Source organism: Chlorocebus sabaeus, chromosome 11 (assembly GCF_047675955.1).
Source record: "Chlorocebus sabaeus isolate Y175 chromosome 11, mChlSab1.0.hap1, whole genome shotgun sequence".
NCBI lineage: Eukaryota > Metazoa > Chordata > Mammalia > Primates > Cercopithecidae > Chlorocebus > Chlorocebus sabaeus.
Genome location: NC_132914.1, coordinates 121,252,046 through 121,277,652, shown reverse-complemented (window position 1 = coordinate 121,277,652; position 25,607 = coordinate 121,252,046). Strand labels below are relative to the sequence as shown.

The following is a 25,607-nucleotide window of genomic DNA, read 5'->3' as shown; positions in this document are numbered from 1 at the left end:
CTGCACATAACTTAAGAAGGTTCTAGACTGCCCCAAAAGCCGTCTGCAGGTCCTAGGTTTTAAAATTCTGTAAACAAAACACCCCCACCATAATTCATGATGCAGAGAAGACCTGGATCAGGGCCAGCAAAGAATTAAGAAGGGGAGGGAAAGTTGGTCTCTCAGTGAAGCCATATTTAGACGCAGCATTTAGAAAGGTAGAGAGTCTATAAAATGCATACATCCACCTAAAAATACACATCTATATGTGCTACTTTACTCTAGAAATGTAGTTTATTTACATATGCCTAAATCTGAACAATAAAATCGCTTTGGTGTGAGTGTCATTTTCCACTGATATTTATGCCAAGTTCTTACTGGCATAAACAAACACACGGCCTTGGGATCTCTGGATTTGTTCATGTGTTTTGTAATACGTTAAATGAGAATGGTAAAAAAGTAATTCTTAAGTTTCAACTTACGGTTATAGTTATTCTACTTCATGTACATTGAGAGTGGAAATAAAGATACCCCAGGCCTCCCTGCCCCTTAGGGGTTTGGGTAAACTTGACTCAAAACTCCATTAATTCCATGGCTTGTAGAATCTTTTAGCTACCCTGAAGATTTCTGCATATTCTGCATATTCCTCAGCGCTTGTTCTCAGGGGCACCCTCTTCTGGATCCTACATTTATGTGTGGTACTTATGTGTTGCCTCATTTCACCCTGGATACAGCACTCAGCCCTTCCACCAGTTTCCATATGAAATCCACCATGCCAAACACCCCTAACCTTAGGGAAAGACTTGTGGTCACGAAGTTTTCCTACATAAGAGCTCAGAACTTCAGACCATCCTACTTCACTAGTTCCCTGGTACCCTCTCCCACTCCCACTCCAAGTCTACCCTGTTTTCTTACCTCCGACTACCCCGGGAGATTCAAGTTCTCTCTCCTATCGTGTGGAGCAATTCAGCCCTCTCCAGGTCCTACCCCAGTGTTAGATGCCCAAACCCACCACAGTGCTCAGCAAAACAAAAAGGATTCCAAGTAACATGGCCTTTCTTCCTTAATAGGCAACTGGGAATAGGAATTTGTTATATCACTAAATGCTAGGCACTTTACATGTTTATTTACGTCTCCCAATGTTTCCATGAATTAGGTATTTTCAAAACCATTTTAGAGATGAGAAACTTGAGGTTTAGAAAAATTAAGAAAATGAATATGGTCAGAGCAAGTGCTGTATCATCTTCATTTTTCCTCTTTTCCTCTCTAATCTATAGATCTTTACTCAGCTTTGTTATTTATATATGGCTCTTGCCTATAGTAGTGTCCACCTTTCTCATCTTTTCCTAGTACCACTATGTTTTCCATCTGCTTCTGATATTTGCTTTCCATTCACCTAGTTTTTCAAATTTCTGAGAATATCAGTACATTGTATAAAGACTGATAAATAATTCAAAAATCTTAAGAACAGAGCTAAGAGCTGGAAGGTCCCTTGGAAGGCATCATGTCCATGCTCACACAACACAAATCCCTCTTCAATTTCTGAGATGGCCTGATGAACCAAGTCCACGTTCTCATGTAGTAGACTATCTGAAATGTTGGGCTCTGATGCAAAGAGTTCTTCCTATCTGAGAGAGGCAATCTGCCGTTTATTCAGGTTTCCAAGTTAGAAACCGTGCAGTCATTCTGGACTTATCTTGGCTCACACCCTAAATCCTAGCAGGCACCAAGAGTGACTCCATCACAGATGACCTACCCCTGCTCCCACCCCAACCCCCATCAGAAGGTCTAGTTTGGGTTGCTCCCATCCCAGTGATGGAACCACAATGCAGACTTGTCTCTCAAAGCTAGAAGATGCCACAGCCAGTCAGACTGCTGACTGCGGCACAGAACTTGCGCCCCCCCTCCCTGCCGCTTCAGCTGACAGCACTTCATGCCTTCCTGGGCGTGGGCTGCAGTCAGCAGGGGCCAGAGCAGGGCTTGGAGGAACTGCCTAGGGGCACCAGGAAGATCACAGAAAGCACCAAAATGGGTCACCCAAGGAAAAGTAGTTGCCAACATTTTAAGACTAAATTGTGTATGAAAATCGAGGTTGGTGTTTCCTTAGAAGCGCTGTGGGCCTGTATTCCGCCGTGAACACAGAGCCGCAGCCGAGCTGAGGCAATCCTCTCAGTGGACTGTGCTCTCTCCAGTTGGATTATTCCTGACCTGAGTCATTTATTACCTGCGTGGCTGTGACCTCTGACCAGGGTGTCCTCATACCTTGGCGTACCTGAGAAAGGCCCATTCTAGGCTTGTTGTCCAGATGTATCAACAGCACCTGCTCCCTTCACTCTCAAGTACTTAGTTTGGACAATAAATTACATGGTCACCCTGGGCTTAATGTGCAAGCCAATTCCCCACCACACACCCATACCCATACCCCACACACGACCACTGAATTCACACAACTACATGTCAAGCACAGAACCCTGTTATAAAGCGATTTTATTAAATTGATTTGGACATACTGTAGGTCAAATAATATTTTCTGAAGATAACAATTATGGACTTTAAAGCTCGACACAAAATTAGTAGCTTCAAAAGGGTTAGTCATATTCCCCAGCAACAGCATGATAAAATAATTCAACTATGTAGAAATATAGAACTCTAGGACTAGCTGGAAACTCGGAAATCATTTAGCCTAATGTTCTCATTTTGAGAGAAAACTAGACTCAGATTAAGCGATTTGCCCAAGCTCACATACCTAATAGTAATAAAGCTAGAAATCAAACCAATTTTTCCTAAAACTAAAATTCTATCAATGATATTTCAACTGGCTCTCTATCAACTAAAAGTCTAGGCTTTTCTCTAATGCTCCACACTATTGTGACATGAAAGAGTGATAAGACACTACAGTAAATCGTACTTGTGGAATTCAGGCCTGGAAGGGGCTTTAGCAAATAACTAAGCCAGCCCTCTTTGTAAAAAGGAGGAAAAGTATGTGAAGTGACTTACCAAAGGCTTGTTAGCAGAGATGTCTGGATTAAAATCCAGATACTGACAAATTTACCCCCTAATCCCATCTCTAGTTTCGTGGCCCACCCACTAAATCATGTGCTCCTTTTAAATCTCCTTTATGCACTGAGGTTTTAGTTATACAAAAACCCCTTCCAGTCAAACAGAAAAAATTAATTCAAATATGGAGAGAAAAATCAAACTTTCAGTATTTTCGTGACTATTTTGAGTAGTTCACTTTCCAACCTCTTAGACAGTTGACAGACACCACTAACCTGATCACCTATTTCAGAGCTTCAAAGATCCTTAATTTCCCCAAAGACTTCCTGAGCAAAAGGACTACATGTGGGAAATCAATGAAAACAGGAATGAGAAGAGAAACAAAGTTAAAAATTTGTTGCTTTTTGTTCCTGTCATTGGGGACTTTTGGTCTTCTAAACATTCCTTGAGTTCCTCCACATGAGTTTTTAATATCAATCTAGCAAAAATTAAAACAAACAAAAAAAGGCCTATGAAAGTCAGGATACTGAGCACCTCATCATCTCTCCCCCTCCCCACCGCTCGCGAATGCCAGTGCTGGCCTGTTCCTTAAACGCACCGGCTCATCCCCCAGAGCAGCCTGTGCGCTCTGCCAGCGAGTGCTGCTTCTCCTCCGGCCTGAGCTCAACGCCCCACCGCGGAAAGGCCTCCCTGACCGCTAGCTAATGTCACCCCACCCCCACCCCACCCCACCACTAAATCATCACCCTAGTTTATTTTCTTCATAGCACTTAATCACTATCTCAAACTACATTATTTATTTGTTTACTTATCATCTTCTCCTCCACCAGAAGTAAACTCCACAAGAGTAGGGACCTTGTCTGTCTCATCAGTGGTATTCCCAGCACCTAGCACAGTGCCTGGCATATAGGAGGTGTTCAATACGTATTTGTTGAAGAAAAGAATGATGGATTAATAAAGACGTTCATGCCTAAAAAAGAACTTATACACGCTAATCAATAAAGGGGTATCGAGAACTCCTATGCATTATTGCCCAAGATTACAGAAATAGAGATGAAACATTAGTGACTCCTCCTACCATCCACTTCTCGTAAGGTCTCCCTAGCTAGGAAGGAGCTCCATCTGTTACCAAAGGAGCCCAGAGGGCAATTCTGGATGAAGAAAAGCTCTCACTTTGCTTGCTTCTTCCTCCCTGCTATTTACATTCAGCTATTTCCAAAAAAATTCAAGTGAAAAATATGTGATGCAGCCACTAGAAAATAAGTCTGACTAACAGAGACAGTGATGAGCAGAATCCACACAAATAAAAAAGGTTCAAGGACATATATGTCTGCCAATGACTCTTCTGACAGGCTAAGTGAATGGGTACTGAGTCACCTAAAATCTAAAATGAAAGTTTATGCCATCTAGGAAGGGATGGATATTTATGGGGATTTTGAGGACATATAGGTAGAGTGGGTTCAGAAATAATAGGATATATGGAAAGATATGTAGGGGCTAAATCAAGTAACCTCAGAAATACCAGAACGTGATCTTAGTGGGAGCTGTCCGTTTTCCAATGCAATGCCAGTATGCTCGAATCAAGAGGAAGGAAGGGCATGAACTCCTCAAGGGGGAGTATCTGGGATAGCTTTTAAGCAAAGCATAGATAGAAGGTGACTCAGGAGGTCAGGCAATGATTGTGGCTTTTTGTGTAGTCTTTCAACTATGGAGGCATCATGCTGGAATCCCAGGAAGCGACATCTGTGACTGGGACCCGAGAGCCATCCTGCTGGGCGGATGCTCAGAGATCCACATTCAAAGTCAAGCTGTGGAACATACTTGGCATGAACCAACAAATCAATCTCACATGCACCTCCTCAGAAACAATGTTCTGCTAGGGATTGCTGTAAATATTTCTTGGGTCAATGTAGGTATATACAGGGTTTCCTTCCTAGTGGCACTTACGGGTTTTAAGATTTTAAACTCTTAGCAAAACATTTTATATAACTGATATTTTGAGATGGTTTCTCTCCTTTGTGTGGACTCTCTGGTGGATGCAGAGGCTCGTACTCTGACTGAAGGCCTTTCCACACTCATCACATTTAAAAGGTTTCTCTCCTGTGTGAACTCTCTGGTGGATGCACAGGCTCGAACTCTGACTGAAGGCCTTCCCACATCCACAACATCTATAGGGTTTCTCTCCAGTGTGGACTCTCTGGTGGATGCAGAGGCTCGAACTCTGACTGAAGGCCTTCCCACACTCATAACATTTATAGGGTTTCTCTCCTGTGTGGACTCTTTGATGCATGCAGAGGCTGGAGGTGTGCCTGAAGGCCTTCCCACACTCTTCACATTTAAAGGGCTTCTCTCCGGTATGGACTCTCTGATGCATGCAAAGGTTTGAACTATTACTAAAGCCCCTTCCACACTCACTACAGACATACGGTTTCTCACCTGTATGAACTCTCATATGAATTTGAAGATGGGAGCTCCAATTGAAGGCTTTGCCACACTCATAACATTTATAGGGCTTCTCCACTGTGTGGATTTTCTTATGTCTATTAAGTTTTGTTGTAGTGCTAAAATCCTTACCACAATCATCACATTTATAGACCTTCTCTCCTGTATGGTCTCTCCAATGAATATGAAGTTCTGATATATGAAAGAAACCCTTATCACACTTGTCACATTTATGGGGCTTCTCAGCTGTGTGAATTTTCTGATGCATAAAAAGATCTGCTCTCTCAGAGAAAAATTCCCTACACATGGGGCACTTGTAGATCATTTTTCCTATTTGGTATCGTGATTTGGAGGAGAAAATTTCCTTACAATTACTACAGTTACAAGACTGTTATTTCATAGAGTCTCTTATTTGGCCATTTTGGCAGTCTATCTCAGGCTTGCTCTATTAGGTAAGTTTAAGGTCAGCCTAAGCTTTTCCCTGCCTGTCTTTCTATGGAAGGTTTCTTCCTGCATAGTGTTCCTCACTCAGTATTATTATTGATTATAAAGTGACATTGACTTCCACGTGTATTCTGTAACTCATTAACATAGAACTTTGTTTTAGATCCTGAGTTGTCAACATTCCAAAGGGCTCTCAAGGTGCAAACCTTTTTGTTTTTGAGCCCCTAGAATCTTCCTCTTGTAGAGTAATGTTGTACTTCTCACTTCTAGAAAAAGGACTGTACAGTATATCCCCTGTATCGAAGGATGAGATACTGCTGGCTGGTCTCGAGCCCCTGCAGTCGCCCCTTGAAGAGTCAGTTTGGCATTCTGCCTCCTGCACATCAGACACGAAAGCTTCTCCAGCAAGCAGGCTCCTCGGGGTCCAGGTATGGCAAGCCTTGCTTTGGGGAATTCCCTACATGGATATCATGCCATCTCCTGTAATAGAAACGTAAATAAATAAATTGAAAATGCTTCTATCCGGAAAACTGCTATTGATTCCAAAATTAATTTTATATAAATGTGACAGCAGTAACACAAACCTTTTTTGGTCTTGAGGAAGAAGCTCGCTTATCTTCCAGAGATGTGTCTCTTGGATTTGCAGGTCTGAAGGAGAGAATTTGTAGATATCATGCTCCTGTTTACAGCTCAAGTAAATAATCCAGTTACAACCACTCATCGTAATTATCTGAGCAACATCAAGGGGAACGTTATTGAAAGAGAAAAGAAATCCTCAAAAGACCTACATGTGAGTATGAAAACCAGCTGTCCTGTACAAAGGAACAACAATGAAAATGATCTCCACTTTGAACTTCAGAAGGTACAACATTGCTGCTTTTGGAGATAAAACATCATATGTGACTTGCCTTCTAATCTACAGAAAGAATAAGTACATGATGTGTTGGTATCAAATGTCATTCTCCTACTTGTCTTCAATGATTTCCTGATGTACTTAAAATAAAATTCCAATCCTTAACTCAAACACCTGACCTGCCCCTCTCCCCACTTCACCCCATGCTTCCTGCCTCTGGCTTTCTTTTTCAGCTCTCAAACACCCCAAGCGTTTCCTGCCTCGGGGCCTTTGTACATGCTGTTCCCAGCACTTAAACCACTCCCTCCCCTACTTTGTGCAGAGCTTTGTGGGTCAGCTGCCCTCCCCTACCTAAACAGGCCCCAGCTAGACTCTGTTTTCATCTCCTTTAATTCCTTTAAAGCCCACATGACTTGTAATTATCGTATTTGTTCCCTGGTTTTTAACCTGTCTCTTGTACTAGGATGTAAGTGCCATGAAGGAGGAACTGTGTGCGTTGCTCTCTGTTACAACCTGGCAATGAGAGGGGTTCAACGAATATTTTCTGAGAATCTATAGAGTACTTCAGGACACCCTCTGGCACCCACACACATGTCCTGCTTCATTCTGGTGGGGCAGATAAAGGTACATTTCTTAGTGCCTTATTTCCAGTCTTTTGATAGCCTCCAGGAGACAAAATACACAACAAACAGAATAAGGAGGAGATAAAAGAAGAAAATAAATCTCAAAATATTCACTCTGAAATCTTTTAAGGTTTAGGACTATGTTTTAGCAATATTTTCATTTCTTTTATTCTATATGCAGTGATACTTTAAAATTAACTAAATGAAATCAATAGGTCTTCTTAAAATAACGCTTTTAATATGTTCCATACAAAGAGAACATGCATGGGTGTCTGAGGAGACGTAATGTTAAAAAGGTAAAATAAACTGGACTGCTTCTAGGTGAAAGTGTTATAATTACAAAATTCAATTACGTACCCCAAATTTCGGCAAAAATGGTCATATATCTACAAAAATTATGTTTGCATCCATCCTTTGTCCTAGTAATAATTCTAGAATATATCCTAAAGACACATTGGTAAAAATAGAAAATGACTGATATACCCGGTTATTCACTGAGGCAGTATTTGGCAGCGAAACTGCAAGCAACCCAAGGCCATCGATAGGGAGCTAGCTGAATCAAGTATGGCACCTCCTCACAAGACAAAAAGGAATGAGGACGGCACTGCGCACTGACACGGAGTGAACCCAGGTTACACTGCTAAAAAAAAAAAAAACAAAAATCTAAGGTACACAATAGTATATGTTCTATGCTACCTTTTCTGCAAAAAAGGAAGGTAATATATAAAATAAACACTGGCCTGGCACAGTGGCTCATGCCTATAATCCCAGCATGCCAGGAGGCCGAGGTGGGAGGATCACTTGAGGCCAGGAGTTTGAGACCAGCCTGGGCAACACAGGGAGATGCTGTCTCTACAAAAAAAATTAGGTTAAATTAAAAAGTTAGCCAGGCATGGTGGCACACATCCGTAGTCGCAGCTACTCAGGAGGCTGAGGCAGGAAGATGGCTTGCGCCTACGAGTTCAACGCTACAGTGAGCCAAGACTGTGCCACTGTACTCCAGCCTCAGCAACAGAGTAAGATCCTATCTTAAATAAAAAAATAAATAAACATGGTGAAAGATAATCCAGAATTTAATTTAATGATTACTTATGGGGGAGAATACAGTTAAGACTTCTCTGAATATACTGTTATATAGTTCTGACTCTGGAAACATGCTTCTATAGTCAAAAAATAAAATTAAATGAATATTAAAATAAAATAAAGAGAATAAACCTATCATGTTGGTGACATAGCCACAAATGCCTTTTGAGCACAGTATACTGATTGTACATGCCTAGAACATATTCTTTTGACAAATAAGCTGCAAAGAAATCACACTTCTTTCAACAATTTAACTGTTACTGGTGTCTTGTAAAGTAGGTTAATACAAATAAGTAGTTTATGTTAAAGTTGTTAGCCAAGATTCAATGTAAGAAAAATTAGATTTAAGTATAAAATCAAAGTTAAGAAAAAATTATGTAATATAAAATTTGACTTAGAGATATCAGTTTGAATTCACTTTTTTTTTTTTATTTTTAGCAATCACCAAAAAGACCTGGAAGCAATAAGAAGTGATAGCAATGAGCACACCTAGAGCCCGTTCCCTTAAATCCTCTCCCCACCATGAGGCAAGGGGTCCTTGGAGGAATGGCTGGGTTCAAAGCCAGAGTAGCACTTACAAAATGATCTTGGGACATCTTGTTATGCCAGAAAGCAGGAGGGCTGTGCCAAAGGAACACAGAGCCAATTATGCAACTGAGCATCAAAAGGAATAAGAAAGGCAATCGAGTGAGACATATTAAATATACAAACCCCAGGAGCTCATAATGACTGAAGGGAATGGGGAAGAAAGAGACAGGCAGGCAGAGAGATGGAAAGGCCTTGGCTAGACTCTGTTTTAGAGAGATGGAGAGACCCAAGGCACTGAAACAAAATTGGAATTAACTAGGGGCCCAACTGCTTACCCTGAAAATTGGTAATTAAAAGGAGAGAAGCATCTATCCTATTTCCTGTATGAACTCTCTTTCAAGACAAAGAAGCAACCAGCTAATATGTGCATACTCCTCATCAAACACCTGATTCAGACCATGATAAGCAATGGGTGAAAAAAGGGGCTGGAAGGCTGATCCGGGACTTGGCATTGCCAGAATCAGGTTGTCACCACCTGAAGCCAGGAATCGATCGATCTTAGCATGACTCAAAGAGGAACAACCAGACACGTCTGCCTCCTGCCGTGGTGCAATGGGAAGCACCCAGCACCCTCTGAAGACATTCTTGCCAAAAGACTGAAACAAAACCTAATCAAGCCTCTGGAGCTAATTTTTAATGGAAAGAACTGCAGAGACAGAGGAACTACTAGGAAACAAGTAGCAAAATATCAAAAGGTGAGCCACTCTACAGGACAACTGCCCGCCCCCCCCCTTTTTTTTTTTTTGCAATAAGGACATGGGGAAAAAAAAAAAAAGATGGTAAGGAGGGAGGAGTTGCTCTAAATGAAAGAGACTTGAGACATAACAATCAGATATAATCGTAGGACCTTCTTTGGAATCTGAAGCAAACCAGCTGCTAAAAGGGGACAGTCAAGGAAATGTGATTAGGGGTATGAGATTACACTGTGTGCTGTTAACTATGTGATCATGTCATTGTAGCTATGTAAACCAATGTCTACAGCCTTAGAGACGCACAGTGAAGAACAGGAATGATGGGACATGTCATCTGATATGTGTGATTTAAAATGCTTCAGCAAACCAAAAAAAAAAAAAAAATAAGGAAAGTAAAAAAGAGCAGGCAAAGCAAATGTGGTAAAAATCATTGCAACCATTGAATCCAGGTGAGAGATAAATGAATAAAATATTCTACTCTAAAATATTCTATTGTAAAATATTATGTATGGTTGAAATCTTCATGATTAAAAAAAAATGTGTAAATGCTGAGAAGATATTCCTTTCCTGCTCTTCTGGCAAAGGCAAACTAATCCCAGGACCACCGCATAGAGGGGCAACTGTGACTGAAATGAATATAATCCCCGAAACAGCCCTCATTTCCCCAGTCAATCCTGAGCACAGGAGAATGCGCACAGGAAGAGGTCTCTGGACAGCAGGAGAAGGTAGTGGCGGCAGGGACAAGCAGAGGACAAAGGAAGCAGCACTGTGCTCTGCTCTTTCCCTCGCAAGCTAACCCCAGCAGGGGTGTCTTCCAGCACCCCCTCCAGGAATCAAGCTGCCACAGAGCATTCCTCCAGCCTAGCCTCAGCAGAGTCCAGCTCTGCTCAGAAGGGCAATAGTTCAACACCAAGGTCCCTGACAGGGGAGTCTGACATGACCTCCCACTGGAGTTCTTCAGGAATCAGGCACTGCCATTCCTTCCAGATAAAGTCCTTGGACCTGTCTGTAAGTCTCACTGCGCAGTGGGGGGATGAGAGGGGTAAGCTGCATTTTGTAGGAAAAAGAAAGATAAAAGAAACTCCGGCAAATTTTCCATGTGACCAACCAAAGAACAGAAAGGCCAACACACAGAAAGGATCTCCAGTACAGACTCGCCTATCACAGCCCCCGCCCAACTCTTCCACACAGATAGAGGCGACTATAAATCCAGAGGCAGATACAGGTTATGGAGCCCCACAGAGGTCACAGATCCTGAATGCACCACGTTCCCAAGGCTGTCTCTCACTCCAGACTCCCCCTTATGTCTCATAATCAACGTCCTACCGGGGGTTTCAAGAGGACATCCCACGTGACTGCAAGCCCCTCTTTCTGACCTGAGGAGGAAGCCTGTCACTGCCAAGGACAAACTAAGAGCCTGCACCTGCGAGCTCAGGAATGCCCCCAGCATCCTGTGCACTCGACCCACACTGGAGGAGAACAAAACAGCAAAATGACAGTGCAGCTGAAAACTGAGAAAATGAAAGCTTAAAATTTAGCCCATCTACCTCAAATCCTCACCTTCCATGAAAAGGAGCCTTTCCTCTCCCCCTGTAGTTTGTGATACCACAGAATACTGAATCAGTACTAATATCTCAGTACAATTAAAACTGAGGGCACTAGCTTATAAAGAACTGATGCTGAGATTCAAGAAAGTAAAAAACTAAGTCTTAAATACAAGGAAACCGTATCCTGAGAGAATACATGCTCTGGGCCACAGCATAAGAAAGGGGAACCTGAAGATGGGGGTACAGGACTAACAGGCTGGGAGAATGAAGTTGGTTTCCCTTGAGAGCTGCTCAGACCAAAAGTTCCTCACTCTAGTGGTAGAAGAGGCAAACCCGCTGCATGTAAGGGAGACTACCACTCCAGTGTAGGGCCGAGGCTGCAGGAGTCGGCCACAGCAGCCCTAATGGGGTGATCAGAGCATCAGAGGAACGCCAACTATTTATGTGGAGGTAGAGGTTGGTGAGCTACAACCGATGTTCCACAAAGTGGACTCTGAACTGGATTATATTCAACACAGGCTGGATATGAAATAAAGACTAATCACCTTGATTGGGCAGGAGAGAAAAATCCAGTTACACTCCTAAAGGAATTAGCAGCCATTCAGCCTTGACATCAGACTATGTCCACAGTGTTCAGTCAGCAGATGCCGACTACTGAGCAGAAGGCCAAGTGCCTCATCTGTGCTGCTCTGCTCGAGGCTATGACCTCCATGCAAGAACTACAGAGGCACAGGGACCCAGCTGTCACCACCAACTGAGGAAGAGAATAGCGCCACCCAGCAACTAACATCCCACTGCCAGGCTGGTAAAGAAAGAGGTGTGCAGAAGGGCACACTGGTGCAGCGCCCAGTGCCAGGGAGGTACAGGATGATGTCTTGCGAGCACTTGGGGCTGGCATGGAGACAGCTTGTTGTGGGGATGGGCCAGTGATGTCTTTAGAAAGACAGGAGATGTGAGACGGAGGGCAGATGCTGTATGAATGAAGTTCAACCAAGAGAAGAGAACAGGAAAGAGGGAACTTTAAAATGTATTCCCACTTAATCTTGGAACTTCAGGCCAACATATCACCTAACACTACTTTGCATCTATTTTCTTTTTATATAATGAGGATAATAGAGACATGCTGGACTATGTCTCTCTCTCTCTCTCTCTCTCTCTCTCTCTCTCTCTCTCACACACACACACACACACATTTTATAAATTATCAATCAAAATGTGAAGTAACAAACTTTGGAAACTAAAAGATAGACAACTGTATTATATATTTACATCGTTTTCAAAAATGCTGACTGCATGTTAAGGTAAGACTGCCAGCACCCAGTATGTGACTTGTGGTCATTCAACAAAACCCAACTCAAGTAATAAACTGGCTTCTCATGTGAACAAAAAAGTAGAGGGTGGACAAAATAAGAACAACAAAAACCTCACGGTTTATGAACCTGGGTTCAACCCCTGTGGTGACAGGCCCATAGGAGTACGTTTTGTTTTTTTCTCTACTTTTGAGTTCATTTGAAATTTTCCATAATAAAATGTAAGCCAGTAAGCCTTTGCTTAGAACAGTGGTCCCCAACCTTTTTGGCAGCAGGGACCAGTTTCATAGAAGACAATTTTTCCACAGACTGGGGGCAGGTGTGATGGTTTTGGGACGAATCAAGTGCATTACGCTTAAATTGTGCACTTTATTTCTGTTATTATTACGTTGTAATATATAATGAAATAATTATACAACTTACCATCATGTAGAATCAGTGGGAGCCTGAGCTTGTTTTCCTGCAACTAGGTGGTCCCATCTGGAGGTGTTGGGAGACAGTAACAGATCATCAGGCACTAGATTCGCATAAGGAGCGGGCAATCTAGATCCCTCACATGCACAGTTTACAACAGGGTTCACGCTCCTATGAGAATCTAATGCCTCCGCTGATCTGACAGGAGGTGGAGCTCAGGAGGTAATGCAAGCGATGGGGAGTGGCTATAAATAGATGAAGCTTCACTGGCTTGCCCACCACTCACCTCATGCTGTGTGGCCTTGGTTCCTAACAGACCATGGACCGGTAGCCATTCGTGGCCCAGAGGTTGGGGACCCCTGGCTTAGAAAATCCCTGTATGACGATCTTAAGCCATCAGAAAGAATACAACGGTGTTCTAGGTTACAGAGCTAAATAAACATTGCCTCCATCTCCACTGACAACACTAACCTATGCAAGTCCAGCCATATCATTATACAGCTCAACGGTTTTCACTCAGAAGTCTGTAAGCAATCTGTCCACCTTGAGTGAAACTCTAGCCTTTAACCAAAACATTCTATTCCAGCTTTCTGCTCTGTTAATCCTATGGAACCTTTTCTTTGGTCCCTCAGGACCTCCAGTCCTCTTTCAATCTTTGTCCTTTGTCTTTACTTCCTGGCTTCCATGCTGACTTGGGTTCTTTATGCCCTCCCTCCACCCAGGTTCACCTCTCTCTTCTGTCATCATTACTGTTTCCATGGCCACACTCTAGCTCTATCACCCCCAGAAACTGTGCTCCCTCCCAAATCTGTGTTGAGCAACCTATTCTTGGACACTGGGTGCTCCCTCCCCTTCCAGCTAACTGGCTCCAGGAACTTCATGCAGCAGACTTGCACCCAGTGGCCTGACCCTTTGTTCCCTGTCTGTTGTCCATAGCTTCTCTCTGCGCTCACCAGAACTCTCTGGCCCCACCTACTCTCAGTGACACCGCACCTTATTCAAACCCAACTCTCCACCTATCCATGCAGGCACCCAAGTGGCTGAATAATGCCAGGTTTATTTAACTCATGACCATACATTTCAAATGGGCACTGGAGTGGCCCTAAATTCTTCCAAAAGTCTTCAGTACACACATTTTCCCAATACTTTAAATTGCTACTTCATCATTCCCCTTTCTCCTCAAATCTCCCATCTTCCCTCTGACTCCCTCACTTGTGGCTGATAACCTGCCAAGAGCCTGCTTCTGATTAAGACAACAGAAGCAGGCTGGACGCAGTGGCTCACGCCTATAATCCCGTCACTTTGGGAGGCCAAGGAAGGTGGATCACGATGTCAGGTGTTCCAGACAAGCCTGACCAACATGGTGAAACCTCGTTGCTACTAAAAATAGAAAAAGTAGCCGGGCATGGTGGCATGGGCCTGTAATCCCAGCTATTCCAGAGGCTAAGGCAGGAGAATCGCTTGAACCCGGGAGGCAGAGGTTGCAATGAGCCGAGATCATGCCACTGCACTCCAGCCTGGGCGACAGAGAAAGACTCTGTCTCAAAAAAAGAGAAGCAATTAGATGGCAAGCCCTTCATTTTCTCACTGCAAATCCACTAGGCCACCTGTATTCACACCTCCTACTCCAACAGGGGGTGCCCTGTTGCTGGGAAAGACCAGCCCTTCCACTTGTGCCCATGAGTACACTTCCTGGGCCTTCTCCAAATGGGATCCTGTAACTATTCCCCCTCGTTGACACTGTCAATTCCATCCCAGCTACAGGACCATTCTCATACAAACATGTTCTGTATCTTCCTCCTTAAAATTGCTTTGGATCTCACAGCCCCACCCCTGCTATCCTCATGCTGTCCCCTGCCCCTGCAGGCAGGTTTCTTTCCCAACATGCCACTGAAAACATGTTTCTTTCCCAACATGTACTGCCTCCGTCAGGACAGGGCCCCAAGACAGGGCTGGAAACACCTGCTTTCTTAGCTGGCCCGTCCCTGCCCCTCACTAGCCACTCCTTGTTTCTTTTACTGCTGACCTCTCTTCTGTTCAAATTCTAAATCCTGGGGTGCTTCAGGGTTCCTGCTTGGGACCACTTCTTTTCTGAATCTATACCCTGTAAGTAATCTCACCAGTCATGTGATCTAAAATACTCTCTTGATGTTGGCTCCCGTTTTTATCTCCAGCCCTGGACTGCTCCATAACCTCTGCTGAAAGGCACTACAACCACATTTCCAAACCAAATTTCCCCTCAAACTGTTCCTTCCTCACTCTTCCCCATCTGTGTCAAGCGCACCAACATCCATCCAGATGCATTGTCCTTAATTCTGCTTTCCTCCAGCACCACCAATGCAAATCACTGCACACTCTACCTCCTCTCCACAACATAACCCAGCCCTGCCCTCACATCTCTCCATGGCCACTACAAGCTCCACCCTGTGCAGGCCACGGTCACCTCCTGCCTGCAATATTTCAACAGCCTCTCAACCATGGGTCTCTCTGGCTTTCATTCTTGCTCCTCCACAACTGGACCTCTACCAGTAGTCACCCTCATCTTTTAAAAACATAAGTTAGAGAATGTCACTGCCCTGCTTAATCCTTCCATTGCTCTTTAGAACACACATCCTCTCGCTGGCTCACAAGCTGGAGGTGGCCCAGCCACCGCCTCTTTCCAACCTCACCTCCCGCACTCTCTGCAAACCACACACTAGCCTCCCTCATCTCCTTTCTAGTCTTCAAGCTTGCCAGCCTCATGTGCCCTCAGTACCTTCACATAAGCCCCCTGCCCAGCTTCTTCCTGGTCCTCAGGGAGCTGGCATCTACTCAACACCCAGGCCTCAGCACATGTGCTATATTCCCAGAAAGCAGCTCCTGGGCTTGTCAGTTTCAACTGACTTACCTCTCTGCCCTCACACCTTTCTGATCACCTCTTTCTGCTTAATTTTTGTACAGAACATTACCACTTACTGCCTGGAATTATTGTGCTCATTTTTGCACATGCTTCCTTTGTTGTGCTCTTCTCCCTGCTCTCTTGAATGCAAGTTCCTTGATCAGCAGAAACTGCAGAGAATTTATGAATTTGTGAATCTCTGAAACTCCTACATCTCTCTGTCTTCCAGTCATTCAAGCACCAAATGTTTACTGAGTGTCTAACCTATGTCAGCCTCTGTGCCTTCAACAGTGCAGAATCATAGCCAGTCCCTTCTCGAGTGCAAGCCACAGTCTAGTGGGGAGACAACGTTCATCAAAGGTGTCCACAAGGAAATGTCAAATAAATCTATATGAAACGCTTCAAAGCAGCCCTGCACAGTGCTCTGAGCACCTCGGAATGGGCTGGAAGTGAGGTTGACCTGGTCAGGGGAGACCACTTTGAACTGATGGCTGAGCTCAGATCTAGAGGAGGCCTCTGCAGGGTGAAGAGAAGATACACGACCTGAGGGAAAGGCACGCGTGGAGGACCTTGGTGAGGGGCAGGAGGCAAGCATGGGACAGAACAAGGCCAGCTGGGCTGGAGACGCTCAGTGGCAGACGAGAGGGGAGAAGCTAGGCATCATGATCTTTATGTTCATAGCAGTGGAAGCCTCCACAGTGGTTAGCTTTTGTCTTAAAATTTGGTAGTAACATCAGATTTCCATTTTAAATAGACAACTGTAGCTAAAATACAGAAATTAATGGATGGGTAGAAAGCAAGAGCATCTGGGGGTAAACACGGTAGGGGATCATCTTAGTCATTAGGGTTGGAAACAATGATCAAAATCTGGACTAAAGCAATGGTGGAGATGAGAGAAAAATCCATTAGACTTGGTGACAGTTTCAATACAATGGGTGAGGGACAAGGAAATGCCAAGGATAACTCCCAGGTCTTTTACCTGAATAACTGGATAGAGATGGAGCCATTCAGTAAGACAGAAAACTCCAGAAAGACCAAGATTTGAGGACAAAGATTGTGATTTCCATTGTAGACATGATCGTGATATCCGAAAGTGGATGTCAGGGACAGCAGCTGGATGGATGGAACTGACACTGAGAAAAGAAATCAGGACTTTATAAGGTATACATGTGTGAGCCATTAACATTTAGATGGTAACTTAAACAGGGGGAGGGAATAACACTGCCTACGAAGAAAGGATGAAAAGGGAAGAGGGCCCTGGGACCTCTCTACGGGAGACCAACATTTAATGACTCAGTTTGAAAGAAGCCAAGTAGAAGAGCACATACTGAATGATTCTGCTTACATAAAGTTGAAAAACAAGCAAATCAATTGATGCTGCTACGTAACAGAGGAGACAGAGGGGCTAATGACTGGAAAGATGTACGAGGGAATTTCTAGGGATTGTTGTCATGTGCTGTCTTTATCTGGGCATTGGTGCACACAGGTGTGCTCATCTCACAGCTGTGAAAATTCATCACACTGTAGCTCTATTTATAATCTGCATGTTAGACTTCAAGGAAAAGTTCAGGGAAGAAATAAAAATGAGACTGAGCTTTTCTTTTTTTATCTTGAATTCCAATGAAAAGGAAAGACTGAAACTATGGGAGAGAAAAGAAATAACAGAAAGGGCCAATGGAGACGGGATCCAAAGCTCCATGAGAGGAATGAGCCCTGGAGAGGGGAAAGACGCGCCTCCGTGAACAGGTGAAGGCAGGAAGTGGTGTGTGTGTTTAAGTAGAAACTGAGAGTCCCTGGCTGCTAGGAAGCAGGAAGCAAGGTCATCTGCTGAGGAGAGGGCAATGGGGAGCCTGGAGGTTTGAGGAGAACAGGTGTGGTGGTTTGAGGTGGTGTGAGATGGTTGTCTGGAGGGCAGGAGAATGGCGTGACCTGAGAAACGTAGGGGGACTGCCAGCAGCACTGAGAGTGGGCATGGATTTGGCCCAGGGCTTAGTTCCTCAGGGACCGCATGGGGAAGGCAGATAGCTAAGTTTCTGCAAAACTGAGTTTTTGCCAAATGAGAATCATCAAAGGACAAACAGGCCTTCCTTCTAAAAGAAATCATCCCCTATCCCAATCTAAATCTCTACCTTCACATGCTGACAGAATCACAAACCACCAAGGTCTTCACAGTGATACCCTCAGCTGGATCTTCCAAGCCTCAGGAATGCTTGTGTTACCTCACCCCAAGTTGCTATGTGGCTACTGCCCCCTTTGCCATGTTCAATCTATGTCTGACCTGCAACTAGCTCTGCTCTTGAAACCAAATGCCACACAGAGAAGGCAGAACCCATCAGAGAACTCCCTCCAATTTCAGTCAAACTATCATTGTACATGTGCTGCCCAACTCTAGCCCTTTCTTCCTTTTACAAATGGAAGAAGTGTCCATGTCCTACTTAAGATTCAGCCCAACACCACTCCTCTCTGGATGTCTGGACTGAGCTTTTCTTTTTTTATCTTGAATACATTATCTAAAATTTGGACTGCTGGCTCAGAAAAATCTAAAGTCATTTTCAAATAACTATATAATTACTTTGTCATAAAAGTCAAGTGAAAATTACCTCTTATTTTTGAGACAACTGTTCTGATTTTAAGAAACCTATAAGTATCACAGACCTTTCTGGAGTATTATGAGTACAGGTCTTCCTATGAAGCACTAACTGTACATAATCCCCCTCTGCAATAGCAGACTCTGACAGTAAAATCAATTTCAACAGAGATCAAATTAATTTCCTACCCAGAACCAGAGCTATCAGAATGTGTGGTATACAATTTTGCCACTCAAAGGCATAAGGGCACACTTTCTGGGAAAGATAAAAGCGAAAAAGAACTGGGAAGATGACATGTCGGCCTCCACTCCCTACCAAAAATAACCACCACCAACTGTGATGAGTTGAGATGACCATGTGATTTATCTTCCCCACACGCATACAGCAGGCAATTGTGTCATGGGGGCTGGATAAGATTCTGTAAGAAAAATAATCAAAGGGCCCTGGCTCAGGAGACGATGCACTAGGCCAGTAATCTTAAAATATAAAAGATCCACATTAACTTCTTGGCCCCTTAATTAATGGGAAAGATTTTATAGAAAGATCCCTATATCCCTAGTCCTCTAACACATGTTGATTATTTGACATAGATAAGTGACACAGAGAAGCCAACCCACCCTGACACAGACCTGGAAGAAAGCTGTTATTAAAGTCCTGGAAGCTGACCTCTGAGGCATAGGGTCAGAGCTGCAAGCACACAGGCACATGTTCCACATTTATTTAGCACCCAGCATCTGTTGGGCAGTAAGCTAGGCTCCGGAGGATCTGATGAACAAAACAGACATGGCCTCTGCACTTATGTGGTTTACATATGAGGAAGGGAAGGCGACGGTTCCAGCACATGTGAGCGGAGATTTGACAGAGGCATTACAGCTGATGAGCCAGGGGCATCCTAAGTAGTCTCAGCATGGTAATGAAGATTTCTAGTTGACTCTACTTTTAAGCTGAAACCCAAATGACAAAGTGAAGTGGCCACATAAAGAAAAGGAGGGCATAGCATGTATACAGAGGTCATCAGATGCCAAGCCCCAGAAAGTGGAGTCCAGCAGGCAGAAACAGGAGTCATACAACGGGGTCTTTCAGCCACAGAAACTCTTATCTGGAGTGACCAAGGCAACTCTGTAGGATTTATTTTTGAAAAAATATAAGCATTACAGTTACAAGACACCCAGGAGATAGTAGTCCACCTATAAAGACCAACAGAGACTTACAGGTCTTCCTATGACGTCCTGTAAGCTCAGGACTCTATCTTTTAAGAAAAACAGAAGGTATTTAAAGTTGGAAGCCTGTGGAGAGTGTCACAGGTGCCAAGGACTGGGAAGGACCCGATCCATAAACATACAAAGGGATAAAGTATAAGAAAGGCTCCTGTGGGGTATTAGAAAACAAAGTTGCACAGGAAATCAGCTCCTGAGATGGCTGATACACCCTGCACTTCTAGGAGGAACTTCTGACCTCAGAAGCCCTCCTGCAAATGTCACCTCCCATTCTGGAACAGGGAACACTCCTTGGATCCAGCATTCGCTGTCCAATGCAGTTTCCCAAAACTGTATGATTTCATTTGAAGTCCTCACTTCACTTAACACGTGTTTTTTCCTTCAGACATCCACACTGTCTCTGAGCCTCCCTCCCAGTGTAGCCAAAAAAATAAATCAACAGCCAAATCCCCGTGTTCTAATTGCAGTACCAAGTACTGATACTCATTCCAGCACTAATTCGTCAATGTTGCGTCTGGATTAGCTGGAGCTCTGAGGAAGAAAGGCAAAAAGTATACTGGGTTAAATAGTGTCTCCCCAAAATTCATATCCACCCAGAACCTCAAGGTGTGACCTTATTTGGAAACAGGGTCTTTGCAGATGTAATTAAGATGACATCATAACATGTTAGTGTGAGCCCTAAATCCAATGCCTGGTATCCTTATAAAACAGAGGAGATGGAGATTCAGACACACACACAGACGCGGAAAAAGGCCATGTGGGGATGGCTGCAGAGAGTGAAGTGATATGTCTACAAGCCAAGGAAGGCCAAAGACTAAGAGGCAAAGGATTCTCCCATAAAGCCTTCAGAGGGAGCACGGCCCTGCTGCCACCTGAATCCAGAATTCCAGCCTCCAGAACTGTGAGACAATACATTTCCATTGTTTTAAGCCTCGCAGCTTCTGGTACTTTGATACAGCAGCCCGAGGAAACTACAAGAAGGATATGGCATGCTCTCAGTGACATTTTCCCATTACAGTCCTTATCTCCCTCTGGGCTCTATGTACACAAGGGGCATTGTTTATTCTTTCGTGATGGTGAAGGAATGGTGTTTATTTCACACTTCACCCAAGTCCTTTTAGCTTTAAAAACCTGGAGTGATTTCACCTTTAATCACTTCCAAAAAAAGAAGTTGCATATTTCACTTAAATATTTTTACTTAAGAGATTAAGAGAGATTTCATAGAAAAAAATCTTTATTTTTCCTTTCCTTTCCAATAGTTTTATTCTCTGCTTCTGCCTCCTAAGGAAACAAAAAAAAAATCACAAACAGTATCTACAGTCTTCACCTCTGACACCAAAAAAGTGAATGACACATACATACTTCTGTGGCTGGCAGCCTGGGGAAGGGGTGAGCAGTGGCTTCACAATTAGACCAGCCAGAGTGAATGGGGGTTTTGTATATAATACATATAACATGGGGCACCCAGCCTACTTCAGTCCATCACACACAAGTGGGCTTTGTCCTGGTAATGCAGGAATGAGCTTCATTCCCTCCCTGGCCAGGCAATGAGGACAGAGCCCTGCAATCTAATTGGCCACTGCAAAAGCTACCCATCAATTATAGAGCCCGTCCCCAACGACATTCTGTCCATTCTGTCTAATTTCCAGATGAACACTTTTCCCCATTCCTGCCTGCTCTCCTTGGGTTTCGCACCTTAAATTTCCATTCTGTGAAAGTATCCTTTCTCATCACAGGCAAAGCCATAATTTGGTAGAGCTAAGAGATGCAAAGCCCTTCTTGAGGCCATGAAGCTCTTAACAGACACAGCTAAATTTGAGCTTGTTTTACAGAGCATTCTATCTCCAAAATCTTGAATCGCTATGCACCTCCAGCTCCGTGTGTCCATACACATTCTCCCTAATTTCCACCACTCATGCTCACACTCGGCCCACTTGAAGCAACCTTTTACCCCCAAGAAGCAGCAGTTTTTGCCAACAAATTAGACTGCAGCAGAAACACTTTGTAATTCAAGTTTCAGCTCTCCCACTTACTAACAGTGTGACCTCAAGCAAGTTGTTCAACCCTAAGACTCACTTCCTCAATACCTAGACTTGTATCTCTTAAGGTTGCTTTGAAATTACATAAGACAATGCATACTTATTATAGTACTTAAGCTCAATACATACTATCGTTCTTCAGTGTACCCACCTGGTAAGCACAGGCAATGCGCACTGTTAACTGAAGGATGGCTTAGGAGCCTGGCAACAGGTCAGCCTTCCTGCTGAGCTTTCCTTTCCCTTTCCTAACTGCACTCTAACTTGCTGTTCAGGGATTATGTCTCCCTCTGTAGGCAGCAATAATGGGCCGATAAATCAGGGTGCTCTTCTATCCTCCCTTGTGAAGGCCAAAATCCCCAGATCTTCCCTCTCACTACAATGCCTGGTCCGGTCAGCGGGTAAGAAACAGACCTCAGTTCAGCCAGCCATTCTCTCCAGGTACTCTGAATTGTGAAGAGTCAAAGATGACATTAAAAATTAGAGTTCATTCACATGTGCTAGTGACAGCACCCAGGACACACATTTAAGCAGTTCCTACAACTATGACCCTCCAGCGCTACTGGGTTCCTCCATGTCCCCTTCCATTCTACAATTCATTTTTACCTTAAATTAGCCAGAGTCCATTTCTGTTGATTACCAAGGCAGCCCTAACTGATAAAGAATTTTAGATAGTTACTACCCATCTCCGCCCACCTCCATTCTCCTTCTCCAAAGCCTGAGTGACTGTGATTAACATTCACATCATGTATTAAGGAAAAAATGGAAAGAAAATTGGCTCTGGAAATTTGATTCCCAAAACTGAGCCAGGAGGCAGCGTTATCAGCCTCACCTGGGAGCTTGTCAGACATCCAAAACCTCAGCCCCACCTTAGACCTACCAAATCAGCATTGCATTTTAGCAGGATCCCCAGGTCACACAAGTCTGTGAAGCACTGACTCAGAAGCTAAATGTGGTTCTTGGCAAGTGCCTGATGAGCCTCACACTTAATATGAAAATGTTCTTTGTCTGTAAACTATTTTTTTTAAGCCTACTTGACTCACAGCTCTCCCCAGCAGAGGATGGGGCTTAGATGCACAACACCATGATGAAACACACAATGGGCCACGGCTCTATGCTCAACACCTCTCCCTATCACCCTCAGATCACGCCCTGAACTATCTGAGCACCAACTTCTTGTCTGTAAAATGGGCTTGTCATCCCAACCTCCTCAGATTAGAGTATACAATACTACATTTTCATCATTGCCTCTGCCATAACAGATGTTCCTTGCCCCCTGGTTATGCTCCAGCTGAAACTCTTCCTGAATAAACTAGCTAAGCACCCACTGATCTAGATCCTCCTTCTCAACATGTTCTCACAATTTATAGTACAATTCCTGTTGATTAATGTTCATCTAGGTAGGCGCTCCATGAAGGCTCCAAATGACCAACATGTGGTTATCACGGGTAAAAGTTCTATTCAAAGTGTAAGAGAGACCAATGGATTTTAACATACCAGAGTACGAAAAGTTCATGAATATAGTTTCAGATTGCACGTTGCAACTAACCTGTAGGCATCTACCACTTGTCAAGTTTTGGTGTCATGTCACAGATAAAGCCACAATTATCTGAAAAGGCTACTAAAATCCCTTTTCCAACTACATTATCTATGCAAGGCCGGATTTCTTCATCTACTTCAACCAAAACAACATATTGCAAGAGACTGAATATAGAAGCAGATGTCTTTTATTTAAACTCCATACATTTAAAGAGTTGCCAAAATGTAAATATTGCCACTCTTCCTACTAAATGTTTTCTGTTTCAGAAAATAGCTATTTTTCATAAAAATGTCATTTATGTTAGCATGTAATGAGTTTATCATTTTTAAATAAATGAGTAAGTATCTTTGTAAAATTTTAGTCTTCATTTCTATTACAATAAGTATCAAAGCCTGCAACCCACATAAACTTAAAAGTTCTCTGGAGTCCTTAAAAGTGGTTTTTAAAGTGTAAGGAAGGCCAGACACAAAAAGGGGTTGAGAAACCATCTTAAACTCACTTTTTTTGAAGACTGAAAGTATGCAAACTGTAAGATGACTACTTACATGTAGTCAGTAATTTTCATCATCAAACATTCCTCTTCCAGACATAAGAAAAACACCCCCTGAAAGTCCTCCAAAATAATTCTCAAGTTTTGTACATGAGAGGACTGAGAGGTAAACACTACAAGAAAGAACTCTCCAAAGAGATGCTTTATGAAGGATTCAGAATGTATTCCATCTGGTATAATTCACTAAGGTATTCTTACAAGACCTTGGTATCCGGCTGGTGGGCCATGCATCTATCTGACACTGTTCTCGCTGACATCACAGGTGCCCTATTTATGTGGAGAAAGTATGTTCCCTCCAGCTTAGTTAGGAACTCCTCTTCCTCAAAAATGATCAGGAAGTCCTAGAAATCAAAGCTATCAAATTCTAATTTGGCAAGTCTCAGCAGATAAAACAACTCCAAGGGAACCTCTGCTTAGCCTTTTTCCACAGGCCTTGGCACACACCCAAAAAATAAATAAAAGGAAAGGCTGTTCAGGTATCAGGACATACATACTGCCAAAGGAACCAGGCTAAGAGGGCATTTGTTCTGTTCAAGGCCACCACTCTCCGTAAGCCTCAGGTATTATGGCAGTCACTGGTAACTCACTGATTAGGACTATGGAATCTCAGATCTCTTCTATTTTGCTTCCACCATCATCAATAGTTCTGAAACTGAAGATTCTGGCTGCCCAGGGTAGATTCATGTCCCAAAGAGGCCCTTCACATTCCCCACTCTTGAAGAAGCCAGGGCTCTTTTTTCCATTACAGTGCCTGCATGTACCCTGGGCCACCTCAATGATAACAGGTCACAGTGAAGCCCCACCTTCACTGTGGGGTAAGGTCCTAGACCTCTTTCCTTGGCAATGGGCTTTCAGAGTCTCTTTCAGAGTGTCCTTCTCTGACTTCGCCAAACCCTCTTAAGTGGCCACTAAGGCCTGTAGCTACTCAACTTCTCACACTTCATCTCCTCTGGCCGACAGCACCTCGGAAGGTCCAACTGCCAGGTCTTTTTTCTCAGGTGTGCTTATCACTCACAGAAGTGAACCTGGGTTTCTTTGTCTTTCCCGGCCAACTTCGGTTACTAGAGGCTGGAGGTGGTCAAAACTGAGAGGAGAAGAGTTTCACTCAGAGTAACCCAAGCACACCCATAATTCCCGGGTCTAAATCTCTGTGGTCAAATCCTCCACAACACAAAGCCCAGCCTCAGAAGATATTACAGGTTCTGTTGACTCAAAGGCCTGTCAGTTCAGGCACCAATGTATTCTGCTGTAGTCACTGGAGTACACGCACTTCTGAAAAGTGGAATGACCTCTAAAAGTGGACTCCTCAAAAGAACATCAGTCTCTGCCTATTGGCTGTCATTCATGCAGCATCTTGGAAACACGCCCTGACAGGAATTCAAATGTGCCCTTACCTGTGGCTCAAGTAGCAGCCAGCATTTCCTGAACATGCTGTTAATAACCACAGCCTCTGTGATAATAGGAACAACTTCCCCAAGGGTTCTGAAGTCAACTTTTGAGTTCTGTCAAAAGAAGTTTTAACTCTTAGCAGGATTCTCCAACTAAATTTAGGATATCAGCCAGGGTATACTCCTCTCCTTTCTAGAATGAGGGCAAACTTTAAAATCTGCTCCAGATTGAAAAGAGAGGATTTTACATCACTTCTGATGCCTTCCTGTGCACAGCCCTGCCACCAGCTGGCTAGAAAAGCCTGTGATTCAGCTTGACTCCTGAGCACTAGTAGAGAAACCGACAACACTCTTTCCAGACACTCCCAGTACCTTGTCTCCACCCTTAGACCATTTTCCTACTTGGTCCCCAGGCGTCTGGGCCCCTCGCCTCCTTCT

The 25,607-nt window shown here is 43.7% G+C and overlaps 1 protein-coding gene across 13 annotated transcripts in view; it reads right to left on the bottom strand.

Moving 5' to 3' along the window:
* Positions 1–2,449: 2,449 nt before the first annotated feature.
* The window catches only part of ZNF664 (zinc finger protein 664), a 40,204-nt gene continuing 17,046 nt past the window's right edge, over positions 2,450–25,607 (bottom strand). For 5 of the 13 annotated variants that reach the window (XM_073021206.1, XM_037995324.2, XM_008005141.3 and 2 more), the window contains 3 exons: positions 12,982–13,038; positions 6,447–6,510; positions 2,450–6,342 (listed from right to left, as the gene is read on the bottom strand). In XM_073021206.1, coding sequence (XP_072877307.1) covers positions 4,958–5,743 — 786 coding nt within the window. In that variant the 5' untranslated portion in view covers positions 5,744–6,342; positions 6,447–6,510; positions 12,982–13,038 and the 3' untranslated portion in view covers positions 2,450–4,957. Of the gene's footprint in view, positions 6,343–6,446; positions 6,511–7,821; positions 7,958–12,981; positions 13,039–16,829; positions 16,984–25,607 lie in introns of those variants that run through there. The other 8 variants (XR_012094613.1, XM_008005138.3, XM_037995348.2 and 5 more) reach the window with 3 other exon arrangements.